At 43.2% G+C, this 13393-nt stretch overlaps 2 protein-coding genes across 4 annotated transcripts; both read right to left on the reverse strand.

Moving 5' to 3' along the window:
- Positions 1-82: 82 nt before the first annotated feature.
- Positions 83-3516, reverse strand: LOC147159671 (acidic leucine-rich nuclear phosphoprotein 32 family member D-like). Of its 3 annotated transcripts, XM_086059417.1 has the most exons (7): positions 3346-3512; positions 1892-2041; positions 1687-1809; positions 1425-1608; positions 1249-1349; positions 1024-1099; positions 83-945 (listed from the first exon to the last, which is right to left on the reverse strand). In XM_086059417.1, exons 1-7 carry the CDS (start codon positions 3397-3399, stop codon positions 866-868), a joined length of 768 nt encoding a protein of 255 aa, XP_085915543.1. In that variant the 5' UTR covers positions 3400-3512; the 3' UTR covers positions 83-865. The 3 variants fall into 3 exon arrangements, with proteins under 3 accessions (XP_085915543.1, XP_085915541.1, XP_085915542.1); XM_086059415.1 differs by having other exon boundaries at positions 1249-1608; positions 3346-3516; XM_086059416.1 differs by having other exon boundaries at positions 83-942; positions 1249-1608; positions 3346-3513.
- A 760-nt stretch (positions 3517-4276) lies between these two features.
- LOC147159672 (endophilin-A1-like) lies at positions 4277-12839 on the reverse strand. Its single transcript, XM_086059790.1, has 8 exons — positions 12638-12839; positions 10870-10938; positions 10580-10796; positions 10326-10459; positions 10089-10247; positions 8616-8719; positions 8420-8550; positions 4277-7795 (listed from the first exon to the last, which is right to left on the reverse strand). Exons 1-8 carry the CDS (start codon positions 12680-12682, stop codon positions 7599-7601), a joined length of 1056 nt encoding a protein of 351 aa, XP_085915916.1. The 5' UTR covers positions 12683-12839; the 3' UTR covers positions 4277-7598.
- Positions 12840-13393: the final 554 nt, after the last annotated feature.

A 13393-nucleotide genomic window follows, 5' to 3' on the forward strand; every position in this document is an offset into this window, starting at 1 on the left:
CTTTATTTGTGCACTTCTTGAATTAAATTATTTTGGGGGCTGATGGAGGTCCAGGAAATCAATCCAGATATGAGACAGAAAAAAATGTTAAGATTTTATTTACAAACTCCATTTTTGTAGTTTTTTTTTGTAGTCTTTCCTTTAACTTACAGAAAGTAAACAAAAACAAACAAACAAACAAACAAAAAAAACGAGTCAGTGTAAACGTAAAGGCAAAAAGAGTAGGGTGAGGACGGGGCTAAAAAGTTCCCCACTCGGACAATCAACATATTTCTGGGGGGTGGGGTGGGGGTGTTGGCAGCAAGAAAAAAAAAGGGGGGGAAAAAAGACTATGAAAGAGGAAACATTTTGCCCTGAGCACTCTGAGGGGTTGACGACATCATCAGTTGGTTCATTGGGGGACATTTGGGTGCAAGTACCTCCTCTGGCATTGCATATTTACCTTGACTAAATATAAAAGTGACTGTTCTAAATATCGATGACGAAAACACTCATTGACCTTCTTGAGATGTGTTCAACAAAAACGCTTAACGGCCTTCTTGTGATGCGTTTACCTTGATGCCGGCAGAGTAGGAGCTTTAAATCCTGAGAAACTTTGGGATGACATCAATGACATCATCGACAGAAAACTGAATAACATCAATCTGTCCATTTTCCGAACCGCTCATCCGCACTAGGGTCGCGGGACTGAATAACATGTCTGGTCAAATTTTAAAGTCAACTTTCGATGCCAGTTATTAAAAACAAAAACAAAACACAAAAACGCACAACCACAAAAAAAGAGTGACATGGCATCAGTGGGAGGGTACCAGTTGGAGAAATGGAATGCAGCCCGGGAGTTGGCGAGAGAGAGGTCACATGGGAATTAATCGTCATCTTTGTCGTCTTCGTCTTCAGGGTCTCTCTTCCTCTTCTCTCCTTTGGCCGGAGACGAGCCGTCATCTACTGGGACAACAAAACCGCCCTTAATATTCCTCAAATGCTTATTAGCGGTGTGCCGGTCGAGTGGGTGTGGGCACGTACCATCCTCCTCCTCATCCTCCTCTTCATCTTCATCATCTTCATCACTGTCAGCATCTCCGTTCACGTGTCCGCCGTCCTGCAGAGGGGACATCAGATATGGGGTTCAAAAGTTCAATAGCTTTTCAGGTGCACTTAAAACTTTCTGAGGGAATTTACAACACATTTTTCCATCCCTTCACACGCACTAGTCAGCGATGAGCCTCATGAATGTTGTGTTGAATTCACCTCATCATCACCACTCTCGTCATCTTCGTCATCATCCTCTACAGCGACAATGTCCTCTTCGTCCTCTTCCTCTTCGTCCTCAAAGTCTTCCGAGTCGCAGCCTGTAAAAAAAAAGGGGGGGGGGGTGAGGGTGCTAAGTCGGTTAAGTTGCTGGACATGAGGACCGGAAGCCTCACCTTCGTCTTCGTCTTCAGTTCCGTCCACCTCGCCCTCAGAGTCGGACCCCTCGCAGTCGGCGATGTCGAAGCCGTCCAGGTAGGTGAGGTTGGGAAGCAGCTTAAAAATGGATTCTCTGTAGTCTGCCAGGTTGGTCACCTCGCAGTTGAAGAGGTCCAGGCTCTTCAGCTGAGGTAGATTTTTCTGGTAGGAGGTTGAAGTGTGCAGGGTTTTAGTAACGGGGTTATTTCACCTCTGATTTAGTTTCCTAGCTAGACATACCAGCGGTTCCAGGGTGCTGATGTCTTTAAACTTATTGCCACTGAGGTGAAGATGCTTCAAGCTTTTCAGCCGCTCAGCCAAAACTTCCAGACCCCCTGATATCCTATTGTCGCTCAGCTCCAACTGTGAGAGACCAAACACTCAGTTCTCTGCTTTTAACAATGCAGTGCCTGAAAAGAATTACATGATGTATATGTGCGCCCACCTTTTTCAATTTGTCCAGTTTGGGAATATCTGCTAAACTGGTCAAGCGGACGTTAATGAGACTCAACGTCTCCAGATTGCAGAACTCCTCTGTGATGCCTTCGATTCTCCCATCAACGGCCCGACAGTTGTCTAGAACCAGCTCCTGGACCTGAGTGCAGTATAACCAACAGGGTGAGTGAAAACATTCAAAATATGGGCTAAAAAAAAAATATATATATATGCATATATAGGGTGCTGTCATTGATTCTGTGCAGATTTTATACATATTATATATTTTGTGAATATTATTTTTACATATAAAAACATTTCTCTGGGCTGACTAATCATAAGCGAACACAATTCGTCTTTACTTTTTCTCTTCTGAACTATGCAGAAATATCAATACAGGTACCGGTATACTGTGCAGCCCTATTTTTTGTTGTTAGGGGCGTCGCAAACCGACTCCAACTAATCATCCCACTAGGCCACGCCCCTTAAAGAAACAACACAAATGCTATTATACAGTAATATACTTTAAACAATCAGTTAATGTCTTTAAATTGTCTTCCAATATGACGATTTTACACAATACTGTTTTATTTTTTTTATTCCATTAATGAATGTAACCAAATCAAGTCTTAAATCAAGGAACCACTGTGCTTGGTCAAATCTTAAATTGAAAACAATCGTTGCTTAATCTAGCCTTGTGCTAGCTAACAATTACGGTACCGTAATCGTGTACAAAGAGTCAGGAATACAGGGGGGTTGACGTTGAGCTCAGAGAGGGAAACACGTCGAAGTTCGTAACGAAGAACCTTTTGGCTAGCTAGCAGCTAGCGTTAGCAAACCGCCTAGCTGCGCGCCCTGGACGCGCCACGGACTCTGGCTCCGACTAATACCTGGAAACGTCCTAGCATCGGCACCAGTCATGGTGGTACTGAAAAGTCTACAATAAAAAAAACAAATAAAAAACGCGAAGGTTCGTTTGGTTTATTTTTATCGCACCACTCCTATCACTACTTATTCAACTTCATTGCTATTGCTGATTCGAGCACGTGTACTTATGCGCCGATCGGCTTCATACATGTTATAAAATAATTCATTTACGTTGGATAGTTGAACACAAGTCAAACGCCGATGCACAAATTGACCCGATTTAGGACAAAAGTTAACTAAAACGTACGCGCGTAACACGCCAAATACAATAAAGAACATGGCGCCATGTGTCCGCACGGCCGGGTCAGAGATGAAAGACGTCGGCTACCAAAATAAGCGAAATTCGGCCATTTAATCCACCTTCGCTTCGGACTGCTTGCCCGAACTTGGCGCATCGTTCACCGGTTTCTATTCCGTTTGGACAGTTTCGGAACCATGAAATAGTGCGCCATGTGCTCGTCAGCCTCACACTGTGCTGTTTTTGGCCGCAACGTGAACGTATCTCCCGCAAAACGAACCGTAAAAGCGGATACTTACGTCTTTCGGTGACCGTTGGTCAAGCTCCAACGAAAGCTTTTTCTTTAAATCCATTTCCTCCGTTCTTTTTATTCAATTCGGGTCTCTAGCTCGACAAACTTGTTTCTCCGCGGTCCTCGCAGGTCCAAAACACGCCGGATGAGTGTGAAGTCTTTTTTGGTGAGAAACGGACTACTTCCGGTGGAGACTTTTCAAAGTGAGCAAAAAAACGGAGCTCGTAGTGTAATTGAAAATGAAGTTACCTAACAGTCCAACTTAATTAATTGATATCGGTGCAGTAAAATGCTTTAAGACGTATTTTGAAAATTACCACACGTTCTTTGTGTGTGTTTTTCTTTCAGGTTACGTTCATTCGATTTATTATTTTTGTACATCCTGTATGGAATCGTATTAGTCCTGTCTATATTTCGTCTCAATGTTCCAGTAAAAAAGAAAAGAAAAAGTGGGTCAGCCGTTTACTGCTCCAAATATCGTGTGCTATGTCAATTATTTGAACGCATTTCCGTGACAATACATTTGGTCACTTAACTTAGCAAGTCATTGCAATTCAACTCATCTTAATTTATATAGCGCTTTATGTAACCTAAATGCTAATTTGCTTTAAACTAGGTTGTAGGGGTTGATTTTGTTGAATTATTTTTTCAGTATACAAGTACATTTCTTTTGAGCGTACTCGAGCACACACGTAACCTCTCCAAAGTGCGCATTCGTCAAAAACGATGACTTTACGTAGCTTGTAAAGACGACATATATATACATTTTTAATATCCGACTGTTTGGAGAGCACGTAAATGCGTCAGAGGAAAGGAGGGAAACTGAATCAAAACGAAAACAAGTTCTGCAGCGCTCCCGGTGGACACATGGGCAAACTACATGACAACAGAATCACAAGTGAAACTTGCATGTTACATTAGTTCAGAACACAAAGTGAAATATTTCAAGCCTTTATTTGTTTCATTTTAGATGATTATGACAGAAAGACAAAAAAAACTGTTTCACAAAATTTGAATATTGTAACAAAGCTCAACATTGTAGGTTCCTTGTGTTCCTCCAATCTTGACAACACAACTGCAGAGGTTTTTCTCAGTCTATAAATGGTCTGGTTTAGAAGGCTCCTTGATGCTATATTAATGTAGAAGGCTGCCCAACAAAGTACTGAGGGCATACAACTTGAATACAATTTTCAGAAGGACAACATTTCTGTGTTTGAGATCCTTTTTTGTTGGTCACATGAAACACGATTATTTTTATTTTTGTGTCTTTCTGCCATAATAATTAACATTGTAAAAAGGTGTGTACAATTTTACTTTCTGTGTGGTAAAATGACAAAAGTTTCCTTTTTGAAACATTATTAAACTACTGTCAATGGACTTTTCCCTCTATATTCAATTTTTCTGACCAGCACCTGTACATGGATCCTTTAAGTACTCTACATGCATTTGTATATTCATCCATTTTCGAATTGAGCCGGCGTCTGAAGCTCATGGAAATTGCACACAGGAGCTTCATCAGAACTGTGTGGCAAATGTGCTATAAATGGTGAAAACAGTGTAACACGATATGCACACAATTGACTATTACATAGTTCTCAGTCTGACATTTTCAGTAATGATCTTGAAACTTGCACATTTAAAAACAAACATCTGAATTAACTTTACAGGGTCTTAATGGGAGTTATTTCCTTTAGTAAAAATACTAGTGTGCCTCTGTAGTGTTAATCCTTTATTGTCAGTACATTGCAGGTCTTCTCACAACAAGCAGATATACATATACTGATCGTATTATATGTGATATCATCATCGTCATCATCATCCACCAATACGAGTAGAGCAACAGTTAGTATTACAGGCTAGCTTGGATCACACCTTATCCTCCAAAATACGCCACATGTGTATGCTCTTTACCACACACAAAAGGACACAGGAATAAATAAATAATAAATACAATAAATAAAGTACACGAGTAGCTCAGCAGAAGACACCAGACAGGTATGAGGCTATTTTATACAGCCGCAAGGCAAAGCAAGGTCACACGATCACACCGATTCTGGTCCGAATGGCAAAATACCGCTGCATACATCTTCAAGTATGTTTACGCTTCGTGATGTGATGTGACGACGAAGGCCGCACGGGTCCCTCATTGAGGTCAAAATACACGCCGCCATTGACAGAGACAAAATAATTTAAAAAAAGCTCTCAGAAAGGGGATACAAGGAAGTACACAATAGAGCATCAGGCCACCATGATGCAAAGCATGCAGCCCATAAACGTAGATTATTTTATTGGATTTTTTTTTTAAATTGCCCTCACAGTGGATAGCTGTTTATATTGATAGTGTTTGTGTTGTGTGTTATGCAGGGTCAGTCACTCTTGAGAATGTCACCTTGTGCTTTGCTAAATCAGAGGTGGCAAAAGTACTCACAATCTGTATGTACCGGTACGTGAAGTACAGTGTAAAATTCTACGCAAGCAAAACATGTTCCCATGCTTTGCTAACATTGTGAATTAAGTTACAAAACATGCTAAATTAACTGACGATAACAAATCAGTGGGGAAAAAAGCATTCATCTTCAGATTAGACTACATTTTTGACCAGCAGCTGGTGGTTTTTAGGCTGGCAGACAAAACACATTTACCACGAATCATTCTCCCCAGTTCACGTTCCTCAATGTCACTGTTTTCCCAGGTTTTTTCCTGCCTCATAACTCCCCAAGAATTCAGTCAATCAAGATCTCGGAATGACTTTTCCTCTCTCTATTGACAGCATCTTTTCCATTATGTCGTCATCTCTGGACATTGAAAAAAGTAGCAAGCCTATGTCTACAAATTTAGGAGTATAATTTCCTTTGTTAAATGAATGAATAAACAAATGTACGATAAACATTACTTAAAGGGGGAGTTTGAAGTTTTAAAACCGCACACAAGATTCGAATGTCCTGTAGCCTCACTTCACAGTGACATGCACAATTATGAAAGGGCCTAGTTGTATTGTATCAAGTAGCACTAGTCACAGAGAACGCTGTCAAGCGACAACAAAATAGCGAGCAATAATACGCTAACATTAGCACTATAAACAAACTGTTAGCCACAGCTGCTACGGTGGTAGCAAGACTTAATAGTGTTAGCATAACACTAATTGTTTTGGTAGGTAAAATCAATTAAATAAAAAAAAACATCCCGAAGCCAAAGCTAACGGTTCAGCGTCAGGTTGTAGGGGTGTGCGCGGTGGTTTCTTAAAAAAATAAAAACTCCCCCTTCAAGCAAAATACAGATACCTGAAACTGTAACGCAAGTACAGTAAGGGAGTATTTGTACTTTGCTCCTTCCCACCACTGTGTGAAATACTCGCTTATATGTGAACACATAAGCCATTAGCGACCGCCGCTGATATTGAATACGGTCAAGTTAGCATGGCTGAACACTGTTTCGATTCCTTTCGTGGATATGGAGGATGCTGGCATGCACACAAGACACCCGAGCACAACGGACGCCATTGAGTGGCCTCGCCATGGGAATATCCAGTACAGTACACTTGTGTGGTTTTGCATTGCTGTGTAGGTTGAATACAGCGGATAGATACTGACTGGTGATGTTTAACAAAGCCACGACTACTGCTGCTTTTGCCACTAAATCACTCACAATTCACAACGGTGACCTTGTGACATACAGTATGTAACACCAATCAATCAATCAATCAATCAATCAATCAATCAATCAATCAATCAATCAATCAATCAATCAATCAATCAATCAATCAGTCAAGTAACCGTCCCGCATGCAAAAGCCACATAAAAAGTCAACAAGCAGCCTCTCAACTCAACTTGGAAGTGTCCGCTTAAACCTGCCCAACACTTTTACTTATTGCTGAGCAGCTGTGATCCCATGATGCATTGCTGCTTCACGCGAGGGGCTCGCTCATGCAAACAGCCCGACGTGATGTAAGAAGGAGGAAAAGAAGACGAGGTGAGAGCCATGCGACGGCGCCCTGACAGGAACGACGCAAACAAGACAACAAACACACTCAACGCGCACACGCAGTGGGCCTAACCCAATCGGTAGCGCTGCTGCCCGGCGCCGAGCCAGCGAACATCACGTGGTCATTTGCTCGCTCCCCTTGAGTCCCGCAGCCTCGCCTTCTCCAACATCAACGCAGTCGCACAAAGCACAGCAAAAGAGGAAGAAGACAGAACGAGGAGGAAGAAGAGGAGTATGCTAAAACAGGACCGTGGCGATGGCCGTGTGGGTGGCGGGGCCCTAATGCGGGAGCGGCACCAGGATGTCGACGTAGTTGATGGGGAAGAATCCCGAGTGGCCGTGGATCATTCCCTCGTACCAATTGTCGTCAATCTGATTTGTCAGCGTGATGACATCGCCCTCCTTGAAGCCCAGCTCGCCTTCGTTCTCCGGCTCAAAGTCGTAGAGCGCCCGGCAGCACGGCTGGTCCAGTGGAGCTGCGAAACACGTGTACTCACATCAGAGCGGTTTTTCAACTATTTGGACAGACCAATAGTATAAAACAGATTTACCCAATCCTGGTCCTCAAGGGCCAGAGTCACACACCTGATAGCTACAGTTGTGTACAAAAAAAGGTCAAAATACTAAAGTAGTAGTCCAATAGTTGTTATTTGCATGCGTTAGGAACACTGCAGATCATATTCTAAATCAAAACAAGAAGAAACATTTGTCAATTTTTTTTATATCTCGACAAAGGAGAAGGGCTCACTATCACAGATTTAGACTTAGATTTAGATTTAGGTTTGTGAACAATATTTGAGAGAAGTGGTGATATTGTGTATGTGGAAAAAGTAAGTGAAAAGTGTTGCCCTCGAAGACCAGATTGTGGAAGGCTGGTATAAGACATTTAATTTAAATGGAAATGGAGTCAGTGCAACTCCTTAGTTCCATTTCTGAAAAGTAGCAGTTGTTTGAAGTTTTTAAATTACCATAACATTGATCATTGTAGGAACCATGCTGACCCAAATACTGTACCTGGGTTCCTCAATAGCTAGGTACCCAGGTTGGTACTTTGATATCTAGGTAAGTAGGTAAGTACCTATGTATGTAAAGTTTTGTACCTGGTGATCTTCCGGGGGATTTGGCAGAGTGGAGGCCACCATTGTGGCTCTCACTAGGCGGCAGCAGCTCCAAGGTCATGCGTGGTTTGGGAACAAACTCCTTCCTGGGCTTACTGGACACTTCCTTTATCCTGAAGGTTGGTGGTTGGAGGTTTTTAGAATGACGAAACACGATGACGACATGGTTGTTGCATACCTGTCGTCCATCTTGCTGGAGAGCTGCTGGAGGATCTGAGCGGTGCGACTGTGGTACTCCAACTGGGCCTGCACCAGCGCTGCCAGCTGGCTCACCTGCTCAATCTGCAACGCAAGTATACTGAATCTCATACTGCTCCCGTTGATTACAGTACTGTCTGTCATTGGCCTAATTCAGGGGTCAGCAAACTTTCCAAAGAGCCATTTTAGGCCACAAAAATAACGGAAAAAAATGGCTGGAGCCACAAAACATTTGAAGATTGGGATGAAGTGTGTTACTGTTAGTGTAATGTAATGAGGGCCCTAATTAGAGCTGCACCACAACACACAAATATGACAGCAGCGTCCAATACGGAGACATTAATTTGTTTCTACACAGTAAATTCGGTAGAGTAAATTTGACTCTATTTAGAGTGGGACCAAATAGCCTTAGTTTTAGAGTTTACACTTGGAAGAGAGTAAAATAAAGAATTGGGAAGGAAAAAAAGTAACTCAAGGGTTGAGGAATGAACTCAGTTTGGGAGACTGCCACACTACCACTTGAGCTATGCCCCTCCTATTGTTTGCTTATCTCCAAGAGACCAAAAACGATGTTTTCGTCTATATAAAACGGTCCCATTCTAGAGTTAGGAAGATTCCAGTTGACATGAGCGATATACTAACACACAGCAGGAGCTGCGTGGCTCAGGGTGTAGATCGGCTGTCTCCCAAGCTGAAGGTCGTGAGTTTGTTTCTCAACCCTTGAGTGACTTTTTTAATGACTCTGAAAGTGAGTCTATTTGGTCCCACTCTAAACAGAGTCACATTTAGTCTACAGAATTTACTTTGTACTTTTCGTTTTCCGTTTTTGAAATTTTCATACTTTATTTTTTATTTTTTTACTTTTCTCACTTTCTGTCATATTTATAATATATATAATGGTAATTTTCTGCCTCTTCCTTTTTTGGACATCTTATCGCTTTATAAAAAAAAAAATCCGATATTTTTTGACAATTTCAAAGTTATTTTACGGTAATTTTCTGCCTTTCTTTTATTTTTGGACATTTTATGGTTACTTTTTGAATATTTTCTTTTCTGCCTTTTGTATTCAATTTTCTGACATCTTTGGCAATTTCATGGACATTTTATGTAAATGTTCTGCTTTTCCTCTTCCTTTTGGACATTTTTAGGTAAATCTAATAACTGTCTACTTTTCATCGCTCTTTTTCTCACAACCTAAAAATTTTGACTTGTTAAAAATATTGATTAAAATCGTTAATTCATTTGAAAAGTATTTTAAGTTTAAAAAAAAAGTATAAAAAGTAAAAATAAAACAAGTTTTAAAAATAAATAAATTATTTCTATTAACTTTTTTAGAGATCTACAGGAGAGGGACTAAAGAGCCACATGTGGCTCCAGAGACGCAGGTTGCAGACCCCTGGCCTAATTGATGACAACCTATCAAAGCAATGCACCGACGAGGTGGAGGTCTTACGTCGCTCTCCAGAAGGTTGAACATGCTCTGCTCTGCGATCTCTTTACTCTCGTCAAACTTCTCCAGCGCTTGTTTGATCTCATCATCCTGCACCTTCCCCTGACGCTTCTTCTTGTAGTCAAAGTCCAGACGGCGACCTTCCATCTTCTTCAGATGATGCTAAGGAGGAGCGATGATTAGAAGGACACGTGAGTATGTGTGGGCTGTGGTCACCTTTGGCCACCTTGTGCTGCTCACCTGGATCTCTTTCAGATCTTTGTCGTGGAGGTTCTGCAGTGGGTCGATGAAGTTCTGTTTCACCTCCATGTCCAGGGCATCCTTTACCTCGCCCAGCTCCTTCATTGCCTCGCCCGCGTCAATGAGTGCCAGGCCTGGGTGACGGAGGACCAGGTCGAGGTAAGGAAGATAAGGGAGAAAATAATAAGGAGGAGTGAGAGGATGTGTGTAATGACTGAAGATGAGGGTTGGATGAGCAAGAGGAGGTTCCTTACCAAAGCAGGAGTCCTCCCCCAGTTCCCGTCCAAACTTCAACATGGCGTCTCCCAGTACAGACTCGGCTTGTGGGTATCCTGGTCCCTTCTCCTGACCGCGGATTTTCGACATGGTGTTGATCATGCTGAGCTTGGCCCTGGAGGCCGGGTTGGGCTGCAGGTACTCGGTGGTTTTGGTCATGATGTCCAAAACCGCTCGGCTGGTCACGTCCACTTTCTTGCGAGATACACGTATAAGCACTAAAGACACTTGCGTCTCATCCTCTTCCTCATCACGTCAACGCATTTACCTTCTCCATTTCTTTAAAGTCATCGTCAAGCTTGGTTCCTTCGGCGCCGCCCACCTTCTCGCTGACTTTCTGTGGAGGGAGAAAAGCGTAAAGACGAGGAGTGCGGAGAAGTGCATGAAGAGAATGAAGAAGAGCGCAACAGAGCTGCGGTCAGTCACGTGACCAGGTGGGTCAAACAAAACATAACTCTCCTCCCACTCAAGGGCAAAAAAAAAACTGAACAAAAGAGCATCAAGACGCAAACATGCGGAGTGAGGATGCAGTTACCATGGAGACGGGCCCTCCTCACGTTACATAAGCATCTCCGGAAGTTATTCCACGATTCCCTCCTCATACGAGGCCTTGTGTGAGTGTGTGAGTGTGTGTTTGCGTGCGTTCGATCCAGATGCGTCTACGCATCAAACAGGAAGTGGAAAAACTGCGGCCATCTTTTATGGCGACGATGACCACCCCGTCAATTTGAATGGCAAGTCAATGCAAACGTCAACGCGCACACACACTAACATCACGTGTGATTCCCTCGAGGGCCATCAATTATTGACCCCGCCAACCGCAGCGCGTGTGTTGCACTCGTCCAGCCCTCACACGTGTGCGGTTGCCATGGCGACACCATCCTCTGAACAGCAGGGGGGTGCGGGGTAGGGAATTATACATGTTGCATTCAAGAGCCCGCCAAAACAAAAGCCTTTTTCAGCTCGCTGTGAAATTAAAGACTGCTGTGCCGTCGTGATGGTAACATGGCGACCTGCCAACAACTCATTTGAGAATAATACGGCGTATAAGTTGTAATGGAAATACAGTGGTCATTTGACTTAGAATTTAGAATAGGGCTCCAGGTATCGAATATTTTTTAATCAAGTATTTATTCAATTAGAACACAGTACTTGAATACTGATACTGTAGTATCTGTGACTTGTGAGTGTATGCCTTTTAAAGGTGCGGCCTTACCTGGTGAGTGACATGTGTGCCAGCAAATGAGTGTAGAGCTGGCATGTGACATCACTCACTAGGCCACGCCCTTGAAAGGCACACATCCAACACAAAATACTACAGAACGTACAGTAGTTACACTTTATCAAACCAGCCAAGAAAGAGAGGCCTTACAACTTCCCTCACCCTTCTGCTCATGATTTATTCAGTCAGGTGACTGAGGTGTCTCGTTTCTCGCACATGATGATGGCGGTGGCCGCTGCGGCGCCTCAGGTCTAACGCAAACCCACACCCACACACAAACACGCACACATGCAGAGATTTGTCCCACTTTCTGATCCGCTGGGTGGGAATGTCCACGTTTGTTGTTTGGGTTCATGGCAGTGATGTTTTTAAGGGCACACAAAAACTTGAGTTCGATATGGACGTTTTGAGGGTGAAGAACTTGAATTGGGAGGGGCCAGGGAGTCGGACTGGGGATGACGGAGGGAACATCTAGAAGGGAAAGATGCTGTGATGGAGGATGGAGGGAATTCCCTGTTGTGTGCAGCAACAGCCAATCAGAAGCGCCGTCTCAAAGGCCTCTCTGTTACGTAACATTACATCCCATCGTGCGCGTGCCAGCCACCCAGTAGACAGCTTGCACACACGCGCACACGCACAATTCCTTGAAAAATGCTTGACAAACTGCAAGAGACCACGTATGTGCACTTCCCTTGTGAAGAAATAGAAAAACGTAGAGGCAATGTGCTTGGAGGCAGCCCGGCGGGCGCGTCGTGTTTACGTCTGGATGTTGGCAACGATGCTGGGATGCGCGCGAGCGCACACGACGCCGTACCTGGGTGGCTTTGTGGAATTGCTTCTTCAACCCCGCGACGGACATCCCCGCGGCTCCAAAATGGACTCGGATGCGAAGAAAAGGTGGTGACGGGCGAGACGCTCGTCCACTCGGCGTCCACTCGTGATGATGATTGCACCGAGCGAGGCAGCTGCCTTGCGTTCGCTTCGCAGTCCACAGAAAAGACAAGAGAGGAGGAGGAAGAGGAGGAGGAGGAAGAGGAGGAGGAGGAGGAGCGAAGCATTAAAAAAAAAATCAAATAAGGCACCGGGCTGCCTGCAAATAATAATAATAATAATAATAATAATAATAATAATAATAATAATAATAATAATAATAATAATAATAATAATAATAATAATAATAATACATGAGGCTTTCTCTTGTTTTCGCGCACTCAATCTCACTAAATAAGTGAAACACAAAAAAAGATTAGCACAAAACATGACTTATTGCTATCTCAGTGGTGAAGTAGCGCCACAACCTGGTATTTATACTACTGCAATCAAACCAATGTGAATTGATGGTCGTGTCACTTGCATGTTGTGAAGTTTGCTGCCGCCATCTAATCTAGCCTCGGGGTGTGAAGCGCACTGACTTGTATTTCAGACTTTTGATCGTATCTCAAGACAAAACAAACAAATAAAAAGCAACCAATCGGCTTTATCTTGGGGGGGGGGGGGATCACTAGTCGAGGCATTCAAATCTGAAGGCAACACACACTAACTTTAACATGCACAATTTTGAGGGGATTGA

Source organism: Leptonotus elevatus, chromosome 17, assembly GCF_054856555.1.
Source record: "Leptonotus elevatus isolate MCC_2025b chromosome 17, RoL_Lele_1.0, whole genome shotgun sequence".
NCBI lineage: Eukaryota > Metazoa > Chordata > Actinopteri > Syngnathiformes > Syngnathidae > Leptonotus > Leptonotus elevatus.

What these genes read in the sequence shown, in the direction of transcription:
- LOC147159671 (XM_086059415.1), bottom strand. Translation starts at nt 3,399, where the DNA reads ATGGATTTAAAGAAAAAGCTTTCGTTGGAGCTTGACCAACGGTCACCG. An exon ending in AACTGGACAAATTGAAAAAG is followed by an intron (nt 1,810 to 1,891) that starts GTGGGCGCACAT and finishes GGTCTCTCACAG; the next exon opens with TTGGAGCTGAGCGACAATAG. An exon ending in ACGAGAGTGGTGATGATGAG is followed by an intron (nt 1,100 to 1,248) that starts GTGAATTCAACA and finishes TCCCCTCTGCAG; the next exon opens with GACGGCGGACACGTGAACGG.
- LOC147159672 (XM_086059790.1), bottom strand. Translation starts at nt 12,682, where the DNA reads ATGTCCGTCGCGGGGTTGAAGAAGCAATTCCACAAAGCCACCCAG. An exon ending in AATTCCACAAAGCCACCCAG is followed by an intron (nt 10,939 to 12,637) that starts GTACGGCGTCGT and finishes CTCCCTCCACAG; the next exon opens with AAAGTCAGCGAGAAGGTGGG. An exon ending in TCCAGCAAGATGGACGACAG is followed by an intron (nt 8,551 to 8,615) that starts GTATGCAACAAC and finishes ACCAACCTTCAG; the next exon opens with GATAAAGGAAGTGTCCAGTA.